Source organism: Vipera ursinii (assembly GCF_947247035.1).
Source record: "Vipera ursinii genome assembly, chromosome: 3".
NCBI lineage: Eukaryota > Metazoa > Chordata > Lepidosauria > Squamata > Viperidae > Vipera > Vipera ursinii.
The window spans coordinates 115,578,522-115,590,993 of NC_139516.1; the positions used below are offsets into that span (position 1 = coordinate 115,578,522).

Genomic DNA, 12,472 nt, shown 5'->3' on the forward strand with positions numbered 1-12,472 from the left:
ATAAATGACATGTCCTCCTCCTCAATTCTTTTTGCCTTTGCCCCATGGTGGCAGCAGCAGCGTTAATCATGTGCAAACTTTCTTTGTTCAAAGGATTGTAAAAGGCACTTCCCTGGGATTGAGACTGTAATTTAGCTATAACCTAATGCCCATTGATTGAAACAACGAGTAATTATGTCCGTTAAATGCAGTGTTGATGGCAGCGGTCAAAACTGCCATGCCTTTTCAGAAGTGAGTTTGTAGCTGCTCTATTTACAAGGCAAGAATGAACAAATTGAGAAACAGTATATAATCTGATATTCTTCCTCATTAGGTTTTTATATACAGAATAGTCACAGAATCCAAGTTTGCTCTGTTCAAGTGGATGCTGCAGGAACTACACTGATCTGAGTCAGTTTCTTGAAAGAACCAAGTTCCATCATTTATAATGTAAGGACTATGTACCAGAACAGGCAGGAGTAAAATCTGATCTTACAACCTTCTTTTCCAGGCCTGTATCCAGTATCAGAATACATCTTGTCTACTCTGTGCATGCTATGTAACAAGCTCTAAGTAAGGAAATAGCACAGTATACCAAGTGATGGGGCAGTGGAAGTGTAGCCGTTTCTTTTATATGCTGGAGGAGATTGGAAGCAATGGTTAACTTTCTGTGGCAAATGCACACACACACACACACACACACACACACACACACTATTTTATTCTATGTATAGGTGACACAGAATGATTGCTTCTAGGTGTCAGTTCTGCTTTAGCCACTTCACTATGCTTTGCTGCATCCTGCCATAAGCAGAGGGAGGGGGTAGAGGAATTTGGGGAAGCTGGGCAGGAGGAAGGGAGAAAAATGTAAGGGGGGAGGGAAATGCACTGACAGGAACCAGAAGTATCAAAGCAGAATAATCCAGCCACCTAAGGACACCTGGCCTGGGAAAGAATGTGAAACCTCTTCTGACATCAAAGCAGTTCCCCAAACATCACACCAAGATGTCATTGGTCAAAGGGGGGGGGACTTGGACTCCCTGTTCAAGCAGGAGATTCTATACCATTCCAGACAAGTGGCTCTGTCAGAACCCATTTCTTTGGTGGGGGGCCCTTTTTCCTTTTCCTTCCCTTTTCTTTTCCTTTCCATGGGTTCTACCAAACTCCTGGGGGGAGGGGGGAGGCTTTTGTGGGATTGCATGTGTATTGGCCTTTCACTTAACTGCTACAATGTATCCTCTCCACTTCCTCTATCTGCTTGCTCTTTGAACTAGTTCCCCCTTGATGCCAACCTGGGGTGAGAAAGGAATGTGCCTCCAGCCATCTTATTTCTCACTGTGGAAGGGAAGGTGTGAAGATCCAACAATGTTTTCACAGCCTTGGGAACAAAGTCTTATCAGCCTCATTCCCAGAGCAGACTTAACACCTGGGGATTGGCCCGTTTGAACTGACCAGATGAACTGTTGGGGTGGGGTTTGCTTTTTTACTCCTTTAACCTATTAATTTGCATGGGAAATCCTCAGGTCCTGCCTTTTATGCCTGCTGTCAACTTCTCCTAATAAAAGTTCCTTTTGAGAATGAAGCTGTTCCAGGAGTTCTGCTTTCATGGGAAGAGGGATTGAGACAGGTCCTTACAGTATTTTTGTAAAAACGCTTAATCCATTATATTCATTAAACAGCCTTCATTTTCTTTCTCCTTCAGTTTCTCTTTTAATTTCTTGTTCCCCAGTTTTCAGCATTTCTCCTAACAGCTCTATCATCCATTCTATCAATTTTTCTTCATTGTCCTCAAGTATGTTCTGAAATCTTGAAAAGTAAAATGTCTTTTCCATTTCCGGTGTTATATCTGGGTCTTCCAATTGTTTATTTATCTGTACCTGTCTGTTGGTTTCTTCTTTCGAATCCTCCATCTTTGTATCAGTTTCTTCTATTCTTCTGTTTTCTGAATTGCTAGTTCATTCTTTGTAGTCATTTTTTGAATGTTTTCTGCTTTAAAGTTTAAGTTGGAAAGTTATTCATTTATGTTATTTAAATTATTTTTAGTCTCATCATGATTTAAAACAATTGTCTCTTGATTTGATTTCAACATGGAGAGGATTTCTTTCTGAAGTTCATTTACATTTTCTTGTTGATTATCCATGTTTCTTCCAAAGAGAAATAGTCCAGAAACAACTTTCGCACTGTTTCTTAATATTTCTTGATAATTCTTGAATCTAAGAGTCAGTCAATATTTGTAATCCAGACCAGCCAATTTCAAAATGGTTTATTGTCTCCTTCATACAGATAAACAGCCCAAATCCCAGCTGCAGTCTGCAAAAGTGAAAGTTTCCAGGAACAACAAAGAGCCTTATCTATGTCCGGGCTTCATGCCAAATTTTCTTTAAGCATAATAAATTGTAATGCCAAAGCTCACCACAAGATGTCATTAACATCCATCTTCCAGCTTTTAAGTTCAAACTTATTTCACCAACTTTCCAAATATCTTTTCAAAAAGAAAGTCTTAAAAGTACTTTTAGTCCCCAAATTTGTCAAAGCTATGTCTCTGTATTAATTCCAAATTAATCTTATAGTTTTCTCTATTTTCCTCCCAAGGAAAGTTATTCACCACTTCTCTTTTCCTGAGGGTATGGGGTGGAAATTCACCTTTCTCTCTGTCCGGGGGTATTCTTTGCTTTGGGAATTCTGTTTTCCAGGAAGAGATTTTAAAGTTATAAAGAGAGGATTACATTCTCACCCAGTTCCATCCATGTTGTTCAGAAATTGCTAATTAGTGCTTATCTTCTGTTGTCAGTAGCTTCTAACTGGCCACATAAATGCAGCCACTCTTTCCCCTGCTGGTTTGCAGGACTTCCTCAGATCAAACGGAAGGGCTGTTGACCCTCCGCGATTGCCAAGGGTCCTCTCCTTCTTTGTCACCTCTCTGGGGCAACTTTAGACCCTTTTTAGGGTCCCCAGCAGAGCAAAATTGGACGTGGAAGACAGAGCCTTATTTTCCTGCACCTGTAAAGCCATGATGTCAAACCCGGAAGTCTCCAATGGAGTTTCTTCTTGTACCTTCTGGTGCTTTGGAAAATAGGTTGGCTCCCTCTTCTTTATGGCAGCCTCTCAAATATTGGAATGCTGATATCATGTCAACCCTATTCCTTCTTTTCACTAGGTTAGCCAAACCCAAATCCTGCAACCATTCTTCATATGTTTTAGTCTCCAGGCTTTTAATCATCTTAGTTGCTCTTTTTTACACTTTTTTCAAAGTCTCAACATCTTTTTTTTAATGTGGCCAAAACTGGATGCAGTATTCCAGGTGTGATCTTACTAAGGTTTTATAAAGTGGTACTAATACTTCACGTGGTTTTGATTCTATGCCTCTGTTTATACAACCAAGGATTACAATAGCTTTTAGCCTCCAGCCCCCTAATCATCTCTGTTGCTCTTTTCTACACTCTTTCCAGAATCTCTAATTTTTTTTTACAATATGGTGACCAAAACTCGATGCAGTGCTCAGTTCCCCAGCTTATGGTTGCATATCCTGTATTTTAATAATTTCAGTTTCCATAAGCCCCCTCCAAACCATTTAAGATCAACTGGTGTTTGGTTCTGTTTATGGGTTTTATCTATCTCCATCCATCCATCTATCCATCCATCCATCCATCCATCCAAACCCTCTAACCATCCATCCCCATGATAATGTATATATAGTACATTGATGGTAAAATAAAGATGTAGCTGGACCTACAATTTTAGAAACTCTAGATCAAGACCAGGGAACCTGGGTATTTGAATTTCAGCATTTTCCTGGCTAACCAATGGTCAGAGACTGTTTTTGAAAACATTTGAGGATATCAGATTGCTTAATATATCAAAATATATAGGTCACTTAAAGTTCTACAACTGACTCCAATAAATATAAATTTATAGGAAACTAATATTAATCTTGATCCCTGTAGCAAATTAAGGTGTTTAATAAAATTCAAGTATTGTGAATGTACTGTCTACCTCCTAGTTGCTGGGATATAAGCAACAGTATGTTTGCTTGCAAACTAATCTGTAGATTAGAAATCCTAGTTCTAATTTTACAATAGCACGGCCATGCATGGGATGAAAATGGGCCTAAGTACATGTATTCCAAAGTGTGCTGAACCTGACTTGAATTCTCTCGGCTATCATTAACAGAGAACACTCCATGGTGGCATAGGCATTACTACTGTGATGTGGTCTACAACATATTACTAAAAAGCATTGTGTGAAAGGAATAATTATCTAAAGCCATATTGAACAGCAGAGATGAATATTTACAACCCCAACTCTGGTGACCATGGCATATGGAAGATTAGTACAAGGATTGTAAGTAAATGGCATAGATTAATGAAAGAAAATAAAGAAAAATAAACAATGCTGTATATCTGAAACTAAGAGAAAGGGGAAGGATGTAATAGATGCGAATGAAGGTGGTCTGATCTGGTGAAATAGAATGGATAATTAAATGCAGGGAATGAAGGTGTGAGTTTAATTACAAATGAAAGAGCTAAAATATACTTCAGAAGGTAGGAACTGATGCCATCTAGATTGTTCTAGAAGATGCATATGAACCTAGCTATGCATTGTTTGGTGAGAGTTAGAATCCAATATATAATGATGATGAAAGAATTAGAGATGGGTTTGGGGGAAAACTGTACAGCATCCTAACTGAATGCCAGTTGTGGAAGAGGGGGGGATGCTTTGTTAGATATCATGAATGGATGGGTAAGTATGAGACTATGAAGTATAGATCTAAGGAATAAGAGAGTGTAAGAAGCTGTGCACAAGGAAAACATAAAAGAATGCTACAAAAAATAAAGATGAAAGATGCTATATAATATAAATATGAGATCCTATTAGAGTAGTGGTGAATATGTGGGAAACCCATATTCTGGTCCTCTTGGGCATAAAAGCCAGCTAGATGAGTGTCTCTAGGCTATATGCTGAGAAGTCAAAAAATACCTGCCAACCCACCCTAGACTAATGTGGTAGATTATAGTCAATAACCTTTGATGAAGAGGACTTCATCCTGCAGTGGGTTGAATCAAGCTGCTTTACATACACAACCTAAGTCTATTCAATGTTTACATCATTATCTCCATCTCTATTTCTATCATCTCTTTACTGGGACTTATATACTATCCCAACCCAGCAAGAATCAGAGTAGTGTTTGTATATTTCTTATAGTAAGACTGTCAAAATAACCAGTTAACAGAAGTACAATAATATTTGCAAATGCAGTGTGGTTTTATGTGGGACAACAGTATTCAAATAAGTTTCGCTCTTTAGCTTTTCACTGAGTAATGCATGAATATTAGAAAGGTTATTATACATTTGTTAATTTAAAGGAACAATATGATACAGTAAAAGAGCTTCAATTATATAATGTTTTCTGTGAAGATGGATTGGGGGGAAAAAGTTTGCTGATGATCTGAAAGGCCAGGTTGAGAACAAAGGCTGAAGAAAATCTGTACATGTGGTTGCTGAGAGTCGACATTGCTTTGATGACACATAACCAATTAATCATATAAAGAATGTTATGGTAACGTTAGAAGTTGTGATGGTTAGGCACCTGAATGTACATGCACTGTTGCTTGCAGATAATGCTGAGAAGCTGAATGATCTCCAGTAATGTTAAATTATATGATACAATTTGAAAATTAATTTATCCAAGTTGTGCTTGACAAGGAAAATGAAACAAATGAAGTAATACATAAATGATGAAAAATTAGGGAAAGTAGCAATATCAACAGCATTTAGACTTACAGTATACTGCTTCACAGTACTTTACAGCCTTATCTATGCAGTTTACAGAGTCAGCATATTCCCTGAACAGTCTGGGTCCTCATTTTACCGACCTCAGAAGGATGAAAGGCTGAGTCAACCTTGAGCCGGTGAGGCTCGAACTGCCAAACTGCTGGCAGCTAGGAGTCAGCAGTCGTAGCCTGCAGTACTGCATTCTAACCACTGCGCCACCAGGGTAGATGCACACATACAGAAATTTTAATGTATGGGAATAGTGTTAGAAAAATAATGAGTAAATAGTTGGTTTGAGACAGTTTGCCAAAACATGTAAAAACTGTGTGTAAGAGTCTGCTTCTGTTCACTTTATAATGTGGAAGTGAAAGCTGGGTATGTCAGGAGAAACCTACAAGTTGGATGCAGAGGGAATGGGTGCTTAAGTATTATATATGGTATATGGATGCTGGATAAATAAGGATTGAATACAAAATGAAGGACAAGTATGACTAAAGTATTTTGTGGTGGTCTGCTTATATATGAAGTCAAGTTGCTAAATTACAAGTTCCTTTTAAGATAGCATTCACCAACCTGATTTTCTTGAAATATATTATACTACAGTTCTCATCTGTCTTCATCATAGTGCCAATGTTATAAAACAGTCACCAGCAAGAAATTAGCCTAGCCTCTTCTGTGATGCCTTCCCAGAAGCTTTTAAAAACTAAACTCTTTTGTGGAGGGCCATTTGGGAATTACTACTCACCATTTTTTTTAACTTGGATGCTATTTATTTGTCATATTATTGAATTGTTCTTATGAGGTATTGTGTAACTCTAATTTACTGTGTATAATATTATTGTATTTTAGTATGTTGTAAGTTTCTATGAATTGAGCTGATTTGTCAGCAGAGTAATTTGGGAAATAAATACATATAGCACAATATATCTGAGAAGTACCAAGTTCAAATATAGGTATCCTGAGGTAAAATGATAGATGAAATATTCTACACTTTTTAAAATTCTCATTTTTTTTATTTTCAGTTAATATATTCAACAACTGGCAACATTTCTAAGATCACATTTTGCAGAAACTATAAAAGGTTGCCAAGAAAAGAGGGGCTTCTTCGCTGAACAATAGGTGCTCTGAAAGACCGTGTGTACAAAAGCTACCAGGAGAGAGAAAGCACCTGGAAAACTTTCAGAACTGTCTCCCATTATTTGGAGAGTAAGATAGAAAAACTTCTAAGACTGAAACAAGAAAGGCAATTAGTTTCCCCTATGAAAACAAAGAGACATCTGGGCCAAGTCTGCCAACATGTACTCAGGGGGGCAGGTATTGTATTTGAGGGATATCATCCTGCTATGAATCCGCCCCCCAAATGCTCTAGTCAATCTCAAGTACCACCGTTCTCAGCAACACCTCTTTCAAGCAGCCAGATGTTATAATGACTTACTTCCCGCCCTCCTCAGAAACAGGTTTGTGTTTAACTCCCAGAACAGCCAGCCAGAGCTAAGTGGCTCTAGCCTAGGAATGAAAGGCAACATTCACATTAAAGCTCTCAGGGGACAAATTCGGCTGTCACTCACAGCTGAGGTTCAGCATGGAACAGCCAGGAAAAAAAATGTGTCTAGCCTCGTCTGATGTTTGTTACAGCAGGTCCAGACTTTTGTGTCACTAAACCAAATAGATCTAAACAACTTAAAATGGACAAAAGCTTGATAACCTTGAGCTTTTGCTATCTGACAGAAAAGAGGTTGCTAACCACTTACCCATATATGGGTAGGAGATGATTTAGGTCATAGATTAATTGTGGAAAACCTTTACTATCCTGTCCAATTTCTGTATCTTATGTTATAGTCATAACTATGTAAGTTACCTGACAAACTCTGCGAGCTACTTTAGAAATGGTATTTACTGGGTTCAGTCTATAGTTTTTGTAGACCTGTGTTGGCACAGTGGTTAGAATGCATAAAGGTAAAGGTAAAGGTTCCCCCACACATGTGTGCTAGTTGTTTCCAACTCTAGGGGCCGGTGCTCATCTCCGTTTCAAAGCCGAAGAGCCAGCGCTTGTCCGAGGACGTCTCCATGGTCATGTGGCTAGCATGACTAGACGTCAAAGGCGCATGGAACGCTGTTACCTTCCCACCGTAGTGGTTCCTATTTTCCTACTTGCATTTTTACGTGCTTTCGAACTGTTAGGTTGGCAGAAGCTGGGATGAGTAACAGGCGCTCACTCTGTTATGTGGCACTCGGGATTCGACCCGCCAAACTGCCGACCTTCTGATCGACAAGCTCAGCATCCTAACCCACTGAGCCACCGCGTCCCTTTTAGAATGCATATGGCAGGCTAATTCTGCTGACACTGCTGACTGCCAGAAGTTTGGCAGTTCGAGTGTCACTGGCTCAAGGTTGACTCAGCCTTCCATCCTTCCAAGGTTGGTAAAATTAGGGCCCAGGTTTTGGGGGGCAATATGCTGACTCTGTAAACCACTTAGAGAGGGCTGTAAAGTACTGTGAAGTGGTATATAAGTCTAAGTCTATTGCTAGTGCTACTACAATGAAGTTTCCAAGAAAAAGAACCTACTGTATATTCGTCAATAATCAAGTGAAGACATTCTTTCATATACTGACCTAGGGAGTAAGAATCTGTGAAGTTTATAACCTGACAGGTTATAGAGGCTTTTGGAACAACAGCTCACAATTTCAGAGTGCATCTAGGAAGAAGAAGGAGAAAGAGGAGGAGGAGGAGGAGGAGAATTTTTGTCAAGAATTTTTTTTTTTTTGTTATTTAATTTAACTAGAGTATTTATTTTTTTAAAAAAAATAAATCCTGAATTCTCTGATATATATTTATTCCCACGTAAAAAAAGGAAGTAAAATATTATGCAGCACTCACATTCACTTCCAGGAAAGTTCTTAACATGAGTGATCCTCTTGCAGCTTAGAGGACCTTTCTTTGCCCATGTGAAGTTGCTGAGAATTATTATAGGGGTTGTTGAGAGAAACAAAAGGGCATTGTTCTGCCATCATTCTGGCCCTTCCTGTCAGAAAATATCCAAAAAGTGAAGCTGGGCTACAACTACATAAGTTCTCTCTTGTCCCCCATACCATTTCATATGTAGTGGCTGATAGAGATGATCAGTGGCGTAGCGTGGGGGGTGCAGGGGGGGGCCGGCCGCACCGGGCGCAACATCTGGGGGGGCGCGCTCACACTGAGCTGCTCAGGGAGCCCCAAGGGCTGCACAGAGTTGGCTTGGCGTGACAGCAACACCATATTAACACTAAAAGCACGCGCGCTGCCCAGCGTGCAATCGTATCTGTAACAGCCGTTTTGTTCTCTTAATAACAGGAATAATTACACCCCGCCCCTTTGTCCCGAGAGACACGTGGTCTCGATTGTGGCTTGCAGTAGACTCGCGGCGGGGGGCTGCAGCACACCTCGTCGTTTACCAGCCCTCGGAACTGTTTGGCGGAGTGTCCAGCGCTGCTCGCCGTTTGTAATAAACAGGGGTCTTCAAACTTGGCCCTTTTATGACTTGTGGACTTCAGCTCCCAGAATTTCTCAGCCAGGCTGAGAGGAGCTGAAGTCCACAAGTCTCCTGGGAGCTGAAGTCCACAAGTCATAAAAGGGCCAAGCTTGAAGACCCCTGGTAATAATAAAGAATGAGGCCCGCAGACGGCGAGAAGGCTGAAAAGGGCGTCGCTCCTGGGTGTATCTTCTGCTCGGAATTGCGTCTCCCGAAGGCAAACTTAAATCTTCCTTGAGCTGGTTTTCGCTGCGCGCGGGCGCGCGCAAAAGAAAAAGAGAGAAAAAAAGAGATCTCCGAAGGGAACCGGGGAGGGGGAGGGGCGGCCTGATGGAATGCGCCTTGTTCTAATTGTGGAATATAGGACAAGGCTTCCGTTCCGCCCCCGCCCCGCCCCCTCCCCCCCCCCAGCCTGAGCCTGCCTTGCGTAGCTGGTGGCTCTCCTGCGATAATTGCAGCAGAATCCCAAGCAGACATTTCTTCCTCTAGGGCAGCGTTTCCCAACCTTAGGAACTTGAAGATGCGTGGACTTCAACTCCCAGAATTCCCCAGCCAGCTGGCTGGGGAATTCTGGGAGTTGAAGTCCACGCATCTTCAAGTTCCTAAGGTTGGGAAACACTGCTCTAGGGAATGTGGCGGAGTTTTCTAACCTCGCGGGGAAGGGGTAAATCGGACCTCCTTTGTCTGCTTGGTGTGTTAGGACCAGTGGCGTAGCGTGGATAAGCAGCGTCTGGGCAGAAAATAGGTCGGGCGCCGCAGCAAGTATGAATTCCTGGGGTTCAGCCTAAGCAGGCAAAGCTGCAGGGTGGGTTGGTTGGCTTTTCCGGCTTTGGAATAACCTTGGGAAGCTGAGGCATTGTAAGTTGGAAGTCATTGTTTGTCGCCTAACATGTTGGGTCAACCCCACGCCACATGCTAAGCCATAAACCGTGGTTGGTATCCAGGGTTTAGGACAAGATGGAGAAAACTAGCCAATTGTGGGATCATAAATCTTGATGAAGCCCATCATCGCTCCATGTGATGTATGCACTCAATCTACAAACGTAGTCCAAGCCTATTCACATCTGTTGTAAGGTCATTCTCTCGTGGGGTTTATCCTGACGTCCACTAAGAGTGGAACAAACATGCCCCATTAACCATTTTCAACGCCATGTCCTCTCTTTGTCTCATCCTAAATCACAGCTGAGGCACCTTAAAGTTGCCTTGTTTCAGTTTTAAACTAGCATTTTCCCTCTTCTCCAGAGACCCTTTTTTGCCTTGAACCTAACTCAGGGGTAGGCAACCTTGGCTCTTTTATGACTCATGGACTTCAACTCCCAGAATTCCTGAGCTAGTGGAAGAGACTCGAGTGCTAAAATCCACAGGTTAGGGGGCGCAAATTACTTGCCTTGCCCCGGGTGCTGACAACCCATGCTACACCACTGGACATGAGTTGCACGAATCATATTGGAATTCAATATAAGCAATAGAATATAATCCAACCAGTGTCTTTAATTTTAAAAGAACTGATTTTAAGAAGCTCAGAGAGAGCCTAAGAAAAATTCCAGGGATGAAAATCCTAAAGGGGAAAACACTTCAAGAAGCTTGGGAAATTCTGAAAGCACAATCCTGCTGAAAAAGAAAAACCAGAAATCCAAGAAGAAACCAGCATGGTTGTGCAAAGTTCTCTCTAATAAACTGAAAGACAAAAAGAATAAGTACAAAAAATGGAAAGAGGCACACATAGCTAAGGCAGAATATCAGAAATCAAGGATAATAAAAAAAGTTTCTTTCAACATATTAGTAACAAGAAAAAAGTCAAGAAAACAGGCAGTCCACTAAAGAGAGAAGATGGTAAGCAAGTAACAGGCAGTAGGAAAAAAGTAGAACTGCTTAACTCATTTTTTGCATCAGTCTTCACTAGTTTTATTTGTAAGTTACATCAATGTTTATTCCCGAGCCATTAGTTTCTGCTTCTTCAATTTCTTTTGGGATATCTTCTTCTTCTGAGCAACTTCTTCTTCTGGCTTAGGGACAATCTGCTCCTTTTCTGTGAGGATCATCTCGATGTGGCAGGGAGAGCTCATGTACGGATTGATGCGCCCGTGAGCTCGGTAAGTGCGCCTGCGCATTTTGGGGGCCTTGTTAACCTGGATGTGCTCAATTACCAGCGAATCAACATCCAGACCCTTCAGCTCAGCGTTGCTCTCAGCGTTTTTGAGCATGTGCAGGAGGAACTCGGCACTCTTTTTCGGCCAACGGCCCTGGGTCCAACCCCACTGCTTGGCCTGCACGCATCTGCCGACACCACCGTTGTAACGCCGGAAGGGAACGCACTGCTTCTTCAGAGTCACGTCCTTTAAGTATTTGGTGGCCTTCCGAATGTGCATCCCCTTGATGGCCTGGGCCGTCTCACGCGTGTTCTTGAAATGGACCTGAAGGTTGGATCCCCTGGACTTGCAGGATTTTGTGGGATTCTCTGGGTCGAGTGAGTAGCGGACCATTTTCAAAGCTCACCTGAAGACGGCCGCTAGCGCCGGGGAAAAAAAAAAAAGCATCAGTCTTCACACAAAAAGTAACTATAGCCCAACCTATCAAAAACATAACTGTAAAGAACAGACTAGAAATAAAAATTAAAATAAGTAAGAAAATGGTTAGAGAACGGCTGTCTGATCTTGATATAAATCACCAGGAGCTGACTGATTACATCCAGTGCTTTTTTTGTAAAAGAAAAAGGTGCCGGAACTCACACATGTCATACAACCCGCCTTGCCTACCCTACAAGGTTCCATCCAAAAAAGGTGCCGGAACTTCGTTCTGAGTGTTCTATGACAAAAAAAGCCCTGATTACATCCAAGAGGTTTTTTTTTTAATTCCAACTTTTACTGTTTTATCCAAGTGTAAAATATAAAGGAAAATAAAAATAGGAAATTGAGGGAAGGAAAAAGAAAGGGGGAAAGAAAATATGGAGTACAAGGGAAAAAAGAAAAAAAAAACATTGACTTCCAACTCTTTTTAGCACAGTAGAAGATAACAACATTATAGCCTCAACTTTTTACTTTTACACATTAGTATATACTAGCCATTTCTATAACAACAAATCTATCTAATCAGCAAAATCAGTTTCATTTTTTATCACAATCACAAAATTCATAAATGATTTTCAAATAGAAAACATAATTAAATATATTCTACTCTTTGAATAAAGCAATCAGTTTAAACATTTCTGCTTT

General features: G+C 40.9%; 1 protein-coding gene across 1 annotated transcript; it reads right to left on the reverse strand.

Moving 5' to 3' along the window:
• Positions 1-11,163: 11,163 nt before the first annotated feature.
• Positions 11,164-11,779, reverse strand: LOC310637225 (large ribosomal subunit protein uL22-like). The gene has a single exon (XM_083357570.1). It carries the CDS (start codon positions 11,741-11,743, stop codon positions 11,189-11,191), a length of 555 nt encoding a protein of 184 aa, XP_083213696.1. The 5' UTR covers positions 11,744-11,779; the 3' UTR covers positions 11,164-11,188.
• Positions 11,780-12,472: the final 693 nt, after the last annotated feature.

Coding starts and splice junctions, on each gene's coding strand:
- LOC310637225 (XM_083357570.1), bottom strand. CDS start 11,743: ATGGTCCGCTACTCACTCGACCCAGAGAATCCCACAAAATCCTGCAAG.